This window comes from Agelaius tricolor, unplaced genomic scaffold (genome assembly GCF_023055355.1).
Source record: "Agelaius tricolor isolate 1412-34295 unplaced genomic scaffold, bAgeTri1.0.p SCAF_30, whole genome shotgun sequence".
Lineage (NCBI taxonomy): Eukaryota > Metazoa > Chordata > Aves > Passeriformes > Icteridae > Agelaius > Agelaius tricolor.
This window is the reverse complement of record NW_027269290.1, coordinates 7,745,297-7,762,320: the sequence shown is the minus strand read 5'-3', so window position 1 is coordinate 7,762,320 and position 17,024 is coordinate 7,745,297. Positions and strand designations below refer to the sequence as shown.

Genomic DNA, 17,024 nt, shown 5'->3' with positions numbered 1-17,024 from the left:
GTCAGTTTAGTTTCCAGGTTCAACTGTTATACATTGCATTTGTTTGTATGGATTGGGACCTTTTGACCAGACTCTATAAAATATTTGTACACTAAGTAAAGCATTTTTGTAATGTCTGCTTGCTCAAATTGGTGGAGAAAAGAGGAAATTTGTAGAGGTTATGTGTGGATCCCTGTAACTTACCTACCAGCAGCTCTGTAGCTGCCTTTCCCTCCTCTCATCAGCTTCAATTTTAGCTGCTTATGTTTTGAGTGTTTGGAGGTTTTTAATGGGAAAGAGTTGTAAGTTTATCTAGCATCTCCTGCTTGACCCCGTGCTATAGAACCATGGAATGGTTTGAGTGGTGCAGGACTGTAAAACCTTTCTTGTTCCACCCCCTGCCATGGGCAGGGACACCTTCCACTTGACCAGGTTGGTCCAAGCCCTGTCCAGCCTGGCCTTGAACACTTTTGGGGATGGGGCATCCTGAAGTGTGATCCTGCTGAGAAAGGATTCCCTGGGGCTTTGGATGCTTGGCTCTGTAGGAAGCTTTGGGACAGCAGGAGCTGCAGACAGCGGGGAAGAGAAACGCTGTGGGCTGGTTCCTGCTCTGGGGACGTGCTCAGCTGAGTTGAGTAGGAATTCAAAAAGCAAAGGACATAATTTTCTGGTACAGGTTTATAATTAATTTTGACTTAAAATAATAAGCAGTATACACAACATACACGTGAGTTGTACAGAGATGCTGTTGTATGGTTGACTTCAGAACCTACCAGTAAGTTCACAGGTTTCATTTGCTCTCTCAAGCCCCGTGTGCCCACCAGCATCTAGAGGTGGCCTTTGTCTCTGTGCAGTCCTTCAGAGTTCAGTTCCAGGTTACAACTCCACTTGTTCCCTGTGCTGGGGACACAGGGACAAGCCTTGTGCAGAGGTGACTCTTGCTCAGTGGGGTTAGTGATGTATCAGGTCTGCTCGAGGGAAACACAGGTATCATGGAACTGTCTTACGGCTTCACAACACCCTTCCTCTGGCCTTGCAAAAAAGAAAAAGCAAGAATGCTTTTGCAAGAGTGGATTATTCTGAACTAGGGTTTTTCGCTGGTGAAGCTTTACTGTAACAGATTCTCTGGGGAGGTGCAGGATTCCTCAGCCATCACGTCCTGACAGTCAGCCCTCTGAGTCTCTGTTGGTCGCACCATCCCTTTGCCAAGAGAACCGTTGCAGGTTCACAGTTTAAGCAAGGATCGCAGCCTCCTGCTAGGTCAGGGATTAGTTTTGCTGAGCACATCGAAGGGCCCACAGTACCTCCTGGAAACTGCAGTCCTTTCCTTAGTGCTTTGTAGAATTAATTAAATAAAAGCCATGCAGTTGAACTACAGCTCCCAGAACATCGTGGCCCTCAGGGCACAGGGGTTTAAAAAAAAATTGCAAGGGGGGGTGGCAGTGGCTTCTTCCCTCAGTGCTCCCGGCTGATCAGGTCTGGTCCAGCCACTCGGCCCGTTTGGGGGCTTTACACGTGTGCACGTCCACAGTGTCCTCGCACTCCTTGCAGCGCACAGCGCAGCACCAGTGGAACTTGCACTCGCACTTGGTGACGCGGGTGACGCGCGTGGTGTCGTAGCCGCGGCCGCAGCACATCACCTCGCAGCCGTCCGTGCCGCGCGACGCCTTGCTGCACACGCGGCCCGCCGTGCCCAGGGAGCCTGCGGGGGAACAGAGCGCGTCAGGCTGCCCTTCTCCCCGGCTCCCAGCCCTTCCCTGCCCGCCCACCCACCCCAGGGCTTACTGGGGACCCTGGGCATCTCCATGGGTGCCACTGCTTTATGGACGTGGGATGCCACAAGCCTGGCCAGGGATGCAGCTGTGGTGTCTCTCATGTCCCCTATGATGGACGGTTGGAATGAGACGATCTTTCACATCCCTTTCAACCCAAAACCTTCTGGGTTTCTATGGCAATCTGCATGGCCCCCTTCCCATGCCCACTGCTAGAGCCTGTGTTTGCTGCTGCCAGAGCATAAGAGCAGTAGGGGACAGGGATGGGGATCTGTAGCCCCTCTGTGCCTTGGGGAACCCCTGGGAGCAGTGTCTGCCCACCGAGCCAGGTTTTGCAGCTGGCAAAGCTCAAAATGCCCTCTCTGCTTAGGCTGAGCATGGCAGGGCCATGTGCTCCCCACTGAACTCCCATGGCTGCTGTGAACTAAACTGGGAATGCTCCAGGCTGAGAAACCCTTGATCATCTCTGCTGGAGTCCAGCAGCCCTGATGCCTCTGCCCTGCTCTCATCCCAACCTCGGGCTGTGTTCAGAGGAGCAGCCTGTGCGTGGAACAGGCTCTTTGTTGCCTGTTCAAGGGAGCTTTGCTCTGCAGAAGATGGGCTCTGAGGATACACTCCATTTCTGTGATGATCAGAAGCCTGAGGGGTTTGGGGCCTTGGTGTAAAGCCTGGGGATTTTGGACCAATGCAGTCCTGCCTGTGCAGGTGTGGAGTGCTGTGGGGAGTCTTGGGTCTGGGTAGCCCCCTCTCCAAAGAGTGGGGTTGAGTGGAGGAGCTGAGCCCCCAGGCTGGGCTAGCTGGGAGCTGCTGGCCTGTTGGGAAGGGAGGAAGAGATGCTTTTGGGTAATGACTGGAGCTCCAGGTTTTACCTGCTGACTTGTCCATCACGCAGTAATCAGGTGAGTTCTCAAAATACACCAGATCTGTTTTTGTGGGCTTCCTGAAGTTCTTGTTGGCCACAGTGAAGCCAGTGCCATCCTGATTCATCGTCACCTGGATGGCCCCATTATATTTCTTCCTTAGGTAATCCCCTGTTTTTCGAAAATCTGACATTGCCAGCCAACAAGTCCTTAGTGTGCAGGAGCCACTGACCCCGTGGCATTTGCACTCCAGCTTCAGGAAGCGCTTCACAGCCTGTGGGAAGAGAGAGGGGTAAGGACCAGTGGTCACCCTGGGCATCAGATACTGCAGCAGTGTCTGCTCATTGCTGGTGCAGCTTACCAGCCCCTGGCTATGTGGGATGGGGCTCCCAATGGGAGACAGGGCTGTGTATGGAGGTCACCAATGCCAGCAGCAGCAAGGACACAGGAGGCAAAGGTGACGAGGTCCTGCCATTCCCTAGGGCAAGGCAGGGCAGCATCCAGCCTTATCCACAGCAGGAGCTGCCCTCCAAAGATGCCCAAGGTCCCGTTTCTCTGGCCAAGCTGTTCTGGCTGCCCAGTCTCCCTGGGAAGGTCCCAGAGCTCCCGGGGCTGCACTCACCATCCTCCCGCAGCGGTTGTTGTGCAGGTTCATCAGCGCCCGGGCATCCTTCACCTTTTTCTCCTTGGCATCCACGAAGGCTTTGGCAAAGCGGATGCCGTAGTTGATGTTGTCGCTGCAGCCGCCCCAGTCGAACTCCCCGCGCTCGTCCTTGGAGCGGCCCCTCTTGAGCGGGTCACAGCTGCAGACCTTGAGGTCCCCCTGGCTGCACGCCCGCGTGATGGCATAGACCACCCCGGCCGAGGAGATGGCGTAGACGAAGGCGGCCTCCCTGCTGCCTGCCACGGGAGAGAGACAGGAACGGGGAGTGAGTGTGCCAGGCCGTGCCAAGTGCCTGCAGCCCATGAAGAACCGGGCCTTGGGGAGCGACACCATCCTGTGTGTGGATAAGCCAAGCCCAACCATCTCTGCTGACCACAGCGTCCGGCCTCGGCTGCCCGGGAGCCCTTCAGGCTGACTGCAGTGCTCAGGGTACATGCCCAGGGGTGGTGAGAGCAGCCAGCAGCCTCGGGCCAGGGCAGCTGCCCTCCCTCCCTGCCTTCCTCCCTGCCTCCCTCGGGCCGGGCGCGGCTCCCCCTGCACAGCACAGCTTGCTGCTGCTATTCTGTGTCTCTGGTTCAAGTTCGCAGCTGGTTTTATAATGCTGTAAAAGAAGCTGCAAATCAAAACCATGTTAGTCTTCATTTCGAGAGCCTTTGAAAGCAACTTCAAAGGCAGCAGAGCTGTCTTTGGGCCTCGCAGGATGGGGCTGTGGCGAGGAGCTTTCATCATTCCCCATCCTTTGCCAGAAGAGGATGCGAGCAGGAGAAAAGGTGCTGTGATGGGAACAGAGAGGCTGAGCAGCAGGCTGCAGCATGGCGGGGTGGAAGCTTCATTCAGCATTCCAGGCCCCTTCCTCCAGTTTGGTCAGGCATCTGGCTTGTGGCTCTGCTGCTTGTCCACCCCACGGGCAGCTGCTGCATCCCCCCACCAGCGAGGAGCAAGCCCCCCACTCACCGGCTCCTTCTGTGGCACTCACGTGTCCTCCATACGAGCTGTGAATGGAAAGACTCTCCCAGCCGCTTTTGATTCGGAGGCCACATGGCTGGATGCTCCCAGCACGTCATGGGATGCAGCAGCATCTGTCCTGCAGTGCTGCTGCCTTGTGCTGGCTCCCAGGGCCTTTTTGCTCCCAGAGCATCCTGGGCAGCTGGAGCCCTTGATGCTGCTCCTGCTCTGGAACCACCTCACCCCTGTCCCCATCGTGCCTTTCCTCTTTGTTCCTTGGGTGCCTTTCCTGGGTGTGTCCCTCCTTGTGTTGTATCCGTCTCTCACCTGGGGGGGAAGGTCTCTCCCATCAGGGCCATGCCCAGTCCTTTGTGCAGGGCTGGCACCTGCCCCGCAGCCATGGTCCTCCTACACCTCCGAGCCTGAAGCAGGGACTGGAGCTGCATCTGTGCCTTGCCTCCCTTGCCATGCGAGGGAACAGCCAGTTCCCACGTGAATTGCTGAGTCCTGGCCAACCCCGCTCTCCAAATATTTATATATCCCATTACTGTTTACATATGCGCCTGTTCTCCGGAGGTGTCTCCTCCTTCCCCCTTCTCCCCCAGTGCTCCCCCTGCTCCATCTCATCTGGTGCAGCTATTCCAAACGCACTGCTCTGCTCCCATTACTACTTGATTAATTTACAAGGAAAGGCAAAGCTCTCCTCAGGGAGTAATCCAAGCCACTGGGCATGGCAGCCCAGTGGGAGGAGAGACTCTCCCAGGAAGAGAAGTCTCAGGGTGGTGGCAAGGGGACAGGGCAGGACCTACTTCTCAGCATGACCCGGCCGAAGACGGTGTGGTCGCGGTCCAGGGTGCTGCAGTTCCAGCGGTGGTGCCGGAATTGGTGCTGGCACTCCCGGATCCACTCCTTGGCTCCCTCCCCAACCGACTGCATGATGTCAGGGTACCTCTGGCAGAGCTGCCGCTGCTTGTTCACCAGCCCGGGGATGTTGTCACAGATCACCCTCGCGCCCAGTGCCCCGATGTACCTGCGTGAGAGAACGGTGCCGCGTTACTGCCCTGCCTGCACAGGGGAGTCACAGCATCACTGAGGGGATGGGATCCACAAGGATCATCCACTGCAACTCCTGGCCTTGCACAGGACACCCCCAAAATCCCACCCTGGGACTGGGAGCATTGGCTAAACACTTCTTGAGCTCTGGCAGCCTTAGGGCCACGACCACTGCACTGGGGAGCCTGTATGTGCCCCACCACCTTCTGGAAGAACCTTCTCCTGATATCCAGCCCAAACCTCCCCTGACACAGCTCCAGGCATTGCCTTGGTTCCTGTTCCTGGTCACCAAGATAGGAGATCAGAGCTGCCCCTCCACTACCCCTCAGGAGAAAGTTGCAGACCCCAGTGAGTCTTTTTGTTTAATGAAGTAATCCCAAGATGCATGAGCCAGGAGCAAGCAGAGCTTTTCTCAGTGTGTGCATCACTGCAGGAAGGGGCAGGGAGTCTGTGGAGCCCATCTCCCCCAGCAGACAGCCAGCTCTGGGTGCTGTGAGACATGGGATGTCTCCCATAAGCCTGGCCTGTGTCAGCTCCTGGGGCAGCAGCAGAGAAACTTGCTGATGTGCAAAACCTCCCTCCCAGCCTCTTCCCAACATGCCAGCCCCGTGCTGTCACCCAGCCCTGCTGAGCACAGCAGGATGGAGCCCAGCTGAGCCCAGGGTGGCTCCTGCAGCCTCTGCCCTTTCTCCTGCCTGCATTTGTCAGCAATGTCCATGGCACAGACACCTGTGGATGCGCAGGGAGGGAGGAAGAGGAGCAGGCTGCAGCAGTTGGTGCTGCCCTCCTCACACACACTGTCATCCCCCAGCTGTGGATTTCTCTCTGTGCATCTCCTGGACATTTACTCTCGTGTCCCGAATCTCCACAACTGGCAGAACTCTGCTGTGGCTCCTGTCTTCCCTGCGTCCCACCTGTACCCTGCTCCCCTCCCCGCAGCCGTGGGGAGAGAGCAGAACTCGGAGCAGACAGACAAGACACAAAGAGCAGCCTGCCAGAGCCTGGCTGAGCCCATGGGCAGCTTTCCACAGCCACGGGGGAGGGACCTGAGCTCTGCCCCGCTCTCTCCCCATCCCGGACAATGGCAGCAACGTGGAATTTTCCATCCCGGTCGGCTCCCGCCTGCACCACCCGCTCACCCCTCTGGCTGCTTGTGCTTGAGGATGACTTTTGCTGCAGAGCACAGAGCTGGGATTCTGGCTGGAAGGGATGAGGTTTGGGTGATATTCAGATTTTTTCTAACCCCCACCCAGACTGGAAGCACAAACCTTCCTTCAATAATAATAAAAAGCAATAAGCTTGGACAATATTTCATTGTCTGTCTCTGGACATGTTCTCTCAGTTCTATCCACCCCAGAGAGAGCTCCCAGGCTCAGGAAAGCCCTGCAAGCAATGGGATCTGCTCCCTCTTTTAAAATATTTTGTTTAAATGCTGGCAGAAGCACAAGGTCATCCCGGGCTGGAGCTGAGGATAATAAACCCAGCTCCCCATGGCTTTGCAAACCCAGACTCCAAGGGGCAGTGATCTTTATTGTCACAAGCATGCTCACCAGCCTTTCATCCTGAAGCAGAGGAACAGGGGAGTGGCAGAAGCTGTTTGGGAAGGAAAAGCCAACAGGAGCTCCTCGAGCACTGCTGACTGGGGATGTTTCAGTGCCTTGCTCGTGCCAGGCTGAGAGCAGCCCCTTCCTTCCCATGGGGACAGGGCAGGGGAGCAGCCCACCAGCTGGATGGTGGCACTGTGACATGGAGTGGGACTGCAGAATTCCTCCCCAGAGGCATGGTCAGCTCCCCAGCCCTGAATTCATTCTGCCCAGCAAGGATGGGGTGGCTGGCTTACCCCTGCCTGTGCTGCAAGGCAGGGATGAGATGCTGCGAGGCAGCACGTTGCACAATGGAAGTTCAGAAGTAGCCAAAGCTCCTCTTTGCTGGAGAAAAGTGATGCTGGGAAAGGTAAAATGTTCTGTGACCACCTCACCAGGGACCTTGTGGGGCTGCAGCACTCCAGGCCCAGCTGAGAGTGGGCTGGGACACAGCAGCCGGCAGCAGAGCTGCCTCCCAGAATTGAGAGTGATGGATAAAGCACTAACACCATCCCCTGGGAGACCGAGATCAAGGGAAACCCTCCAGACAAGATAAACACCAGGCACTCCCTTTTTCACACTGGAAGCTAATTACTGCTCCTTAATTCTCCTGCCAAATACCCAGATCAGAGCAAACATTATCAGCAGGAGAAAGTGGAGGGAGAGCAGAGCGCAGGGCACCAAGTGCTGCTGTAGCAGCTCACCATGAGCATCCCACAAGGGCCAGTGGCTGCATCTCCCTTTTCCTGTGGCAGCACATTTACCACAGCACCTACAGGACTCCATCAGAGTTTATGTACTAAAATCTAACACACAACTAAAGGGAAAATTCCTCCCCTGACCTGGGAAGGCTGCGGTTGCCTCGGCAAAGACGAAAGCTTCCACTTGGTGAGAAATGCTCCAGTAGAGTTCAGTTACTCTGAAATGGAGCAAGACGAGGAACAGCAGAAAATTCTGCCAAGCAGAGTTTTGGGAAGGAAAAAACCCAAACATTTGTTTTGGATAGATGAAAGCATCCCTTCCAATTTTATTTCTCAAAATCTGTGACATTTTAAAAATACTGCAGTGAGAAAGACAATGGATGTTCCGAGAAGTCTCCAGCTGCCTTATCAGAACTTCCTTTTCAATCAAATGAAGCTGTGCTGGAAGTGGCACATTGCTGCAGTGTTGTACTCTGGGGTAATCTGCATTTTTGTAGCTGAAAAAACCCACAAAACCCAAGCCCTGAGTTCAGAAAAGTCTGTGAGAGATAACTTCTCCTGGTGCTGGAGGCTCCTCAGGCCTGGACTTCAGGGTTGGGAGGAGAGAGGCAGGAGCTGGACAGCCTGCAGTGAGGAGGAGCTGGGAGGCAAGGAAGAAGGGAGTGGATAATTAAGTGCACGTGGGGATAACAATCCCCCACCCTGTCCAACAGGATTCCATACACTGCTGCCTCCTGAGGGTGTGTGAAGCCCTGGCATCGTCCCTTGCCAAGTGCAGAGCTGTTTGCCCAGCTTGGGTGAGGGGCTGGCACAGTCCCTCTGACCATCCCGGGCTGCATGGCGCTGCAGGGTCACCTCCTGCCTATCACTGTGCAATTCCAAGCTTTTCCGAGTTGCATTTCCCATTTTCCTGCCCATTGGTGTGCAATTGGGGGTGCTGCAGTGTCACCCCCTGCCCATCAGTGTGGAACTGGGGGTGCTGCAGTGTCACCCCCTGCCCATTGGTGTGCAATTGGGGGTGCTGCAGTGTCACCTCCTGCCCATCGGTGTGCAACTGGGGGTGCTGCAGGGTCACCTCCTGCCCATTGGTGTGCAATTGGGGGTGCTGCAGGGTCACCTCCTGCCCATCAGTGTGCAATTCTGAGCTTTTCCGAGTTGCATTTCCCCTTTTCCCCTGAGCTGGTGTGCGGGGCCGTGCTGCGGGAGCTGCGCCGCCTCTCCCTCCCTCCCTCCCTTCCCTGCTGCTCACAAGGCAGCACAGACAGCTGAGGATGGAGACCTTATCTTCCAAGGGCAGGTGCTTCTGCAGCCTGCGAGGTGAAGGCCTCCTGTCCCTCCCTGCGAGCTGCAGGGCTGCATGCAGAGGTGCAGCTGCATGCAGAGCCCATCCCAGACCCACGAGTGGAACAGGAGACTCCCGTCACGCGCTGCCTCCAAGCTGTTGTTCTTGTGGAGAGTCTGCTGACTTTGGCTCTTGTAAACAAGGGAAACCTAAATTGCTTCTAAGATAAACATGCAAATCAGAGGCAGACGCATCTCTTTAGCTGGTGGCGTGCAGGCTGCGCTAGCCCCTCCGCGGCTGGGCTCCGAGTCCAGCTCCTGCGCTTCCCACACCAACCCTCAGCTCCTGTGGCCCTCGTGGCGCCTCTGCCCTCGGCTCTGCTGGCAGTCTGAGCAGCTCCTCCCGAGAGATCAGCTGGGAAGTGTCTCTTGGAAAACGAGGTTTTGAAATAAAGAAATCAATTTAATGGGAATTCAGAAAATTACATGGCATCGGAAACTGTCCTGTTGCTCTTCTGTAATACCGAGATATTCCTGCAAAGTGAGTGCCCTAATTCAGTTTCCAATGAAATTTATACTAGACACTGCTTTAGCTAAGACTTGATTTTTCGCCATTTCATAAGGCATTGGAAAATCTATTTGAACAAGACTTGATTTTAATAGGGAAATCTTTGGAATTGCCATTCTCAGACAAATCTACATTTTAGTGCTCTGAATTAAAACAGCTGCTGGAAATGTCATAAATTCCTATTGTGGGTTGCACCAATACCATTAAAGGCGCAGTTTTAAATTAGATTAATAGAAGCTAAGCTTAATTAAAACCACTGTCACAGCTTTACCCCCAGCTGCTCCCAGGGGTTCTGGACAGTCTCTGAGGTCTGCTGAGAGGTCTGAGGCTGAGAAGAGAACATGGTTTGGCTTCTTTGTGGCATCAGAGGCTGTTGGAGTCCATCCCCTGGGAAGAGTGATTCAGTTCCCCATTGCTCTGTAACTACCCTGGCTTCTGGTGTCTTCCCATCCCACTGGATCCTCATGAAATCTGTATTTTGGAGGGAGGCTGGAAAGCCCATGGCAGCTATTGGAGACAGCTTGTGCAGATAGGATCAAATCCAACATCCCTCTTTGCCTGCTAAAGAGCAAATTCCATCACGCCTGGCAGCCTCTCACCTCCTCGAGTTCTTTGCATACTTCCCAAGGATGCTGCACCTTCCTTCCTCTGCTCCCCCTGCCGTGGCAGACAATTTACAGCCAACTGCCAAGCACTTTGGGCTGCAAGGTGCTATAAACATCTGAGATATTATTTTAGTATTACAAACCCTGAGTATTTTATTAAGCCCCACTGGGAACAGGGCCATCCTGGCCTGCTGGAAGTGTTAATGCCTTTGAGTGATTAATAGTCCTAATTTCCTCACTTACAGCCACTACTCTGCATGTTGAGAGCCTTAGTCTCACTTCAATAATTTTTAATATCATAATGCTGAGCCACTAGCAGTGCCACTCGGGGGACATTTTTTATTTTCTGCACCATCTTTCTCTTTCTTGTGCATCCCTCTTTTAAAGTTGTCTGCCTTCAGATCCTGCTCAGAGTCCCCTCTCTGTGGCTTTCCTGCACCCCATGCAATCTTTGGGATGTAGTTTGTGTGAGGAGGACTGAAGCACTGTGCTCCTGGGGAGATGGAGCAAATGGGTGCTGCAGTCTCTTGTCCCCTGGGCAGATGTGGGAGATTTTGCTGTTGGCATCTTGCATAACAGTAACCTGAAAAGTGAGGTTTGAAAACTTTGGTCAGCACTAGGTTAAAGCTGTTCTTCAGGGACGTTGTTGCTGGCGCATGAATACAAAATAATTTGCTCATTAAAAATATGCTTTACCCTTAAGAACCAATTTTTTTTTCTCCCCAAATCTCAAAGTCCTTTGCTAAAAGGTGGGGAGGTAAGACAGCCTCAGGTGATAAAGCTGGATGTACAATTCTCTTTTTCATGGCATATCCTGTGTGTTAGGTGTGAGCTGCTCCAAGAAGAAGCTGTGATTCCATAGGCTCTGGCCCAGCACAGATCTCCTCATGGCACTGCTGAAATCACTTTTGGTAATAGCAAAAGCTAATGAGTTTGGAAGAGCAGAAGGATTTTTTTCTTTCTGCATTTCTTTCTGAGAACGATTTCCCATAGGTGAAAGTGACCCTAATGAAAAATGGACTGAGCAGCACAGTTAGGATTATTATAACTGTTCAGAGTGACTGAGAGAACCCATCTGTTCCACCCACCCTAACCAAGAACACCAGGGCTGCTGCAAAGGCCATGGGGTTCATTCTCCATCAGCCTGACATTACTTTAAAACTTATTTTTCACAGCGTGGCTGTCTGGACAGCCGGAGCTGTGGAGCGCCTCAGGATAAAGACTTCCTGGTCACTGACCTCCTGCTTTTATTGCCATGCAGAGAGCTCTGCAACAGCGAACCGGCAGCACCGCAGATCTCCGTGTCCCGAGGGCTGCACGTCCTCTCCCCTTGGAGGTGGCAAGTTCAGCTCCTGGAGCTTTGTCCCTGTCCCTGCCCGTGGCAAAGGGGCTGGAATTGGATGCTTTAGGGTCCCTTCCAACCATTCTGTGATTCTGTGGTTCTGTATCGTGCCTGCAGCAGTGCCGAGACTGAAAGGGTGATGAGCTGCTCGGCACTGGTGGCAGAGGCTCCTGCAGGGCACAGGAGGGGATCACAGCTACAGCCCTTGGAGCCCCCACAGAGCCTGCCAGACCCTGTGTGAGCAAAGCCCCCGGGCTGCTGTGGGTCTGCCCAGCTGAGGCTGGCACGGAGGGGAGGAGCAGCAGCCCCAGAGGGTCACACGCGGGCTGTGCAGCTCCTCCATCCATGCAGCTGTCTTTCCCTTGGCTTGGTTTCAAACATTCCTGTTGATGCTATTTCCCCTCCCACACACCTTAGTATGATGCCTGCTTGAATGAGCCTCTCTCTCCTGTATCCTGTACCCACACATACGTGTGGCTCCATTTTTCCATCACTCCTTGTGCCCATCCTGCAGCTGGAGCACTGGTGTCTCAGAGGGAATGCAGGCAAATCCTGGAGGAGAGCACCAGTGGGAGCACAGCCAGCAGCCCATCCTGGTGGGAATGTCTCCTTCCCCATCTGCACTGGGGGATCTCCTTGCCAAACACTTGGCCAGAGCCACGTCCAGGGCTTGCTCTGGCACAGAGGGAGCCACGGGCACTCCTGCTTCACGATCTGCCCGTGGTGTGTTTTCCATGCCCATAAACACACTCCTCCTTCCCTGGCCAAGGAAGGGAGCTGGACCATGAGGGCTGCCTGGCTCTGGACTGGTCATCCCTCAAAATCCCCATATGTGCATCACACCCCGGGGCGCAGCAGCTCTCTTGGAGCCCCCGTATCCTGACAGCACCATGGGTAGTCCCATGTGGTTGCCAGGTTCCCACACGCTCTCCAACCCACACCCAAACTTGCAATCCTCTTCCTTCCACAGATTTGTTTTATCTCTTTGGGAGCCTGATGCCTCCCATCTGTTCCAATGCCAAATGAAATTAAATATTTGTAGTTTCCAAGGGCTGTGGTTAGCAATAAACAAGTTAGCTAACAAGGATTTGGTGTGCTGGGGGAGCTGGGGGGGTCTGTGTGGGTTGCAGGAGAGTGGGTGTGTGTGAGGGTGGGATGCAGAGGGGTATGCAGGGCTTTGTGTACATTTTTCTTTAACCAAACCTTTAATTTTAGAATGGCTTTCCACACCAGAATGGCTCGTCGGGCTCTCAATAACGAGTAAACTCTACTTAGTTATTTACAACAAGTTTGTTTATTGCACAGTTTATGTTTATAAGCAACATTTGTCTAATCTCCCAAATCTCTCCCAAGGAATTTCGGGGGCCGCTTTCGGGGCCTGGCGGGCTCTGGCGGCGCAGGGCACAGCCCAGCCAGCGCCATCCCCCAGACGATGCTGCTCTCCCTGCCAGTGCATGCAAGTGTAAACGGGATTTAGGGATTTTCCCGTTGCATTCCTTCCTAATTTCTGTCTGTGTTTCAGCTGGTATTTTGTTGCTAAGTAACACTTCGGAGTTTGGAAGCATTTGTGCAAGGGTGCTGCTCGCCACAGCCACAGCCACCTCACTGTCACCGTTAGTCACAGAGCCCGGCCACAACCACACAGGCCAAAACCACACTGTCCCCAACCTGTCCCCTCTGCTGTGCTCTGAGCACGTGCACACACACACACAGCCACTCTTTTGGATGCCAAAGTTCACCAATTCCTGGCGTTTATGTGCAGCGGTTGGGCCATGCCTGACGTCACTGAAAATTAATAATTTGCAGTTGTTTAGAAGAAACATTTGGTTGATATTTCCTTTCCATGTACTGTGATCAGAGGAGACCCAATTTTTCCTATAAAACTACTTAAAAAGTTGACTCTGAAAATGAGAAACATTTCCTCTAGTTCCCCAAGTTTATTGTGTGTGAATCCCTAGAAGAATTTGGCAATAATAATTAAAATAAGGAAGGATGATGCACCACCAAATGCATTTACTGTAATATCAGTGGTGCTAAAGATGTGCTTGGAAAGCTATGCAAATCACTGAATAAGTTTTTTCCCAAACCACAGCTGGCTGAAACCATTTTCAGTAAAACACAATTTCATCTAAACACGCTATTTTATCAGGACTGACACGTCCAGCACAACAGCGCTCGGTTCAATTTAGGCTTTTCTTAGGAATGCTCTGCTTTCCAGAAGAGAAAGCTCAATTGAAAGTGTGAACCTTTAAGAGTTTTATATATTCCATTTCTAGTCGTTTTTGTTTCAAAAGTCATGTATTTGAGGCGCTTGGGACCAGCACTGCTTGGTAACAATGCCCAAAGGCGTGGAGGAGCCTGGCTGCACTGGGGCCCTGGGGCTGCCCAGCTCCCGGCACAGCTCCCTGGGCTGCCCAGCTCTGCTGTCCCCTCGAGCTGCCAGCCGGGATCAGCCTGCAAGCTGAGAACACAAACTGCTGTGGGAGCTAAATCTAGCGTCCTCCACACAAGCCACAGCTACCGAGCTTTGAGCGTGGCTGGGTTTGCTCCCGCTTGCTGGGAAGGGACACGCGCCTGGAATGAGGGCAGCCCGCGGCGAGCCGCGCTGGGAGCAGCGGGGCACAGCACGGGAAATAGGCGGCTTCAATGCTCCTCCTGAAGAGGGAATTTTCACCCTTCAGGCAGCATCCACGTGTGTTACCAGAACTGCCCATCCCTGGGCAGACGATGCTGCGACTGCTCCGTTCCTCCTTTTTTCCCAGCCATGTTATCCCACGCACCCACTCCTCAGCTCTAACGAGCCTCTCTTTCTCCAGCCTCTGTGACAATGGGAATAATCCAACTTCTCCACTGTCCCTTCCTTCCTTCCTCAGCTTTTCACATTTTAGCAGCCTCACCTTGCCCACAGAAGCAATCCTGCCCTCACCTGCCCTGCTGGGTTGGGGCAGAGCTGGCTCTGGAAGCCAGGTCAGTGCTTGTATCAACCTGAGACTCCCCAACAGTGACTCATTTTCTCTCCCAGTGATTCCAGTTCCCCTCAGCTGACCAGGTTTCGGGAAAGTTCCTCTAGGCATGGCTGTGAACAGCCTTGCTCTTTCCACTTTCCATTTGTCCCCCAGAGCATTTTCTGGTCTCTTGAAGAAGTTGTTTTTGTGCTTGGTTACCACCAGGTGCCCGAGCAGCCTGTCCCCTGAGCTCCCGCTCCCTCCTAGCCCCACAGCTTTCCCACCAGCCCCTCTCACCCTGGAATCGCTCTCCCAGGGATGCCAGCCCGGCCAGGGCCGCCACACGCCCAGACGTGCTCTCAAACACCGGCAATACTTGTGCTATCTGCATGACTATTAAGTGCTCCCGGCCCCTTACAGAGTGCTCCACGGTAGCTGAGAATTTCCAGAAACTACCGTTTTCTTTCAGTGGCAGATGAGTTGAATTTGATTAAGTTTTGCCTCATCCACCGTGATCTGTTAATGATGATGAGATTGGCTTGGAAAACATTGTTTTCCAGAAGATTAGAGAGGACTTTTATAGGGTGGGGGACACTGAGAACTTTACTGCAGCCAACTATTTTTTTTTCTCCAGTGTTGCTGAACTACTGAAACAGCACAGGGTCACTTGGAAAACTTCTCGATCCTTGTTTTCCTAATTACTGTCATTCTGCATAGATGAATTTTCATTGTTACACGAACCGGGGCAGGAGGGGACTAATTTCCAGAAGGTTTTTGTTATGGCGTCATTTCTGTCTCTTACAAAGCCTCATCTTATCTAAAGGAAGGGGGACATCAACTTTCTTCGCTTCCCAGGAGCAGAGTAAATAACTGCGGGGCAGCCCTGCAGCCGGCGGGGACGGGAGCTGCGGCGGGGCCAGGGTGGATCAGGGGGTCCGAGCCGCCGGCGCTTCCCCTGCCCAAACCGTACCGAGGGGCTCCTCCTCCTCCTCCTCCTCGCCGTGTCCGGGAGGGAAGGCTGTCAGAGGCGGCACAGCGCACGGCGCTCGGCCCCCCGACAGACCCGGAGCTCCCCGCGACAAGTCCGATCCCCAGGGAAGGAGCGGGGCATTCTCGGGGCGCGGGCTGCCCGTGACGGCTGCGGTGACGGCGCCGCGGGGAGAGACTCGGTACCGGCCCCGGTCCGGCCGCCGCCCCGCTCTGCTCCGGGAGCCCGGGACGCGGCCGGAGCCGCGGAGGTGGAGCCGGGGGAGCCCGCACGGCCCGGCCGGTCCCGCCGGCTCCCACGGCCGCACGTCGGGCGCTGCGGGGCTCGCTGCGCTCCCGCCGGCGCTGCCCCGTCCCCTCGTCGGTCTTCCCCGTCCCCATCCCCATCCACATCCACGTCCCCGCCCTGTCCCCGTTCCCGGCCATTCTCCTTCTCATCCCCATCTCCATCCCTGTCTCCATCTCCATCCCCGTCCCACGGCCGCGCCCCGCGCAGCTCCCGCCCGCGGTGCCCGGGGACCGTCGGGGCGGCGGCGCCGTGGCGGGGACTCACTCACCACCACGAGGAGTCGGCGCGAGGCGTCAGGGCCAGCAGGAGGAGGACGAGGGGAAGGCAAAGCCGGGGGGCCGCGCCCGCCGTCCGAGGGAAGGCTCCGCACTCCGCACGCCCGGGGGCCACGGCAATCCCAGGAGACGCTTCCAGGCGGTTTGGGCTGAGCATATCTCTCCGGGGCGGGGTCCAGACGGAGAAATGACCGGGGAAGGGGGTCCTGCCCGCGCTCCCCTCGGGGCACTGCCCGTCACGGCCCCGCGGCGCGTCCGCCGGCTCCGCGCTGCTGAGCGAGCCCCGGCTGGGCCCCCGCGCCCGGGCTCATGCTGCCGCGGGGGGCGGCGGGCGGGGGTCCCTCCCCGCGGGGCTGGGGGCGCTCAGCGGGGCCCGCGCCCCCCGAGCGGCGCGGGGCGGGCGGCGGCGGGGCCGGGCCGGGCCATGGAGGGCCTTGCGCGGAGGGCGAGGGCGCTCTGGGGATGGGAGCGCGGGGGCCGCGGCCAAATATTGCCGGCGCCCGCCGTGCTGCGGGCTCTCATTGGGCAGAGTCAGAGGCGCGGAGCCGCCGCTCCGGCCGGACCGACCCCCGCCTCCCCGAGGGCACGTCGGACAGCCCCCTCCGGGCTCCTGCCCCCGCCGCCGCCCCGCGCCGGGGCCGCTCCCACCGCCGCGCCCGCACCCGCGGGGATGCGCCGGCAGCCGCCGCTCGCGGCCGCCCCGTCGGGCCCCGCCCGGGGAAGGGGCTCAGCGGGCTCGGGATGCGGGATGCGGGATGCGGGATGCGGGATGCGGGGCCGGCTCTGCCCGCGCTGCCCCCGCCAGGTGTCACTGCTGGGTGGGAAACCGCGGGGGAGCCGCGCTCCGCTGGGCCCCGCGGGACTCCGCGCCCGCCGGCGGCTGCGCCTGCCCGGGGCGGGCAGGAGCGGGCAGCGCACCGAGATCGCCCTGCCCGGGGCTGGCGGGGCGGCCGCGAGGGTCCCCAGCATGGGGCGGAGGCGGCGCGGACCCCACAGGTGCCCGGGGACCTGCAGGCAGCGGTCTGGGGACAGGGACACCGATACACTCCCCGCGATGGTGCTGGCCGCAGCGAGAGCCGCCATCGGGTACAGTGCCTGAGCTCAGACACAGCCCTTTGCACTCCCTTCTCCGTGAGCCTCTGTCACCTGCGGCTGTGGGACAGGGAGAGCTAGTG

At 56.2% G+C, this 17,024-nt stretch overlaps 1 protein-coding gene across 1 annotated transcript; it reads right to left on the bottom strand.

The window, feature by feature from the left end:
• Nucleotides 1-684: 684 nt before the first annotated feature.
• On the bottom strand, nt 685-16,277 carry WNT2B (Wnt family member 2B). The gene is made up of 5 exons (XM_071450258.1): nt 15,843-16,277; nt 5,030-5,250; nt 3,234-3,511; nt 2,621-2,885; nt 685-1,681 (listed from the first exon to the last, which is right to left on the bottom strand). The coding sequence occupies exons 1-5, from the start codon at nt 16,004-16,006 to the stop codon at nt 1,452-1,454; spliced, it is 1,158 nt and encodes a 385-aa protein (XP_071306359.1). The 5' UTR covers nt 16,007-16,277; the 3' UTR covers nt 685-1,451.
• Nucleotides 16,278-17,024: the final 747 nt, after the last annotated feature.

What these genes read in the sequence shown, in the direction of transcription:
- WNT2B (XM_071450258.1), bottom strand. Translation starts at nt 16,006, where the DNA reads ATGCTCAGCCCAAACCGCCTGGAAGCGTCTCCTGGGATTGCCGTGGCC. An exon ending in ACAACCGCTGCGGGAGGATG is followed by an intron (nt 2,886 to 3,233) that starts GTGAGTGCAGCC and finishes CTCTTCCCACAG; the next exon opens with GCTGTGAAGCGCTTCCTGAA. An exon ending in CGTGATGGACAAGTCAGCAG is followed by an intron (nt 1,682 to 2,620) that starts GTAAAACCTGGA and finishes GTTCCCCCGCAG; the next exon opens with GCTCCCTGGGCACGGCGGGC.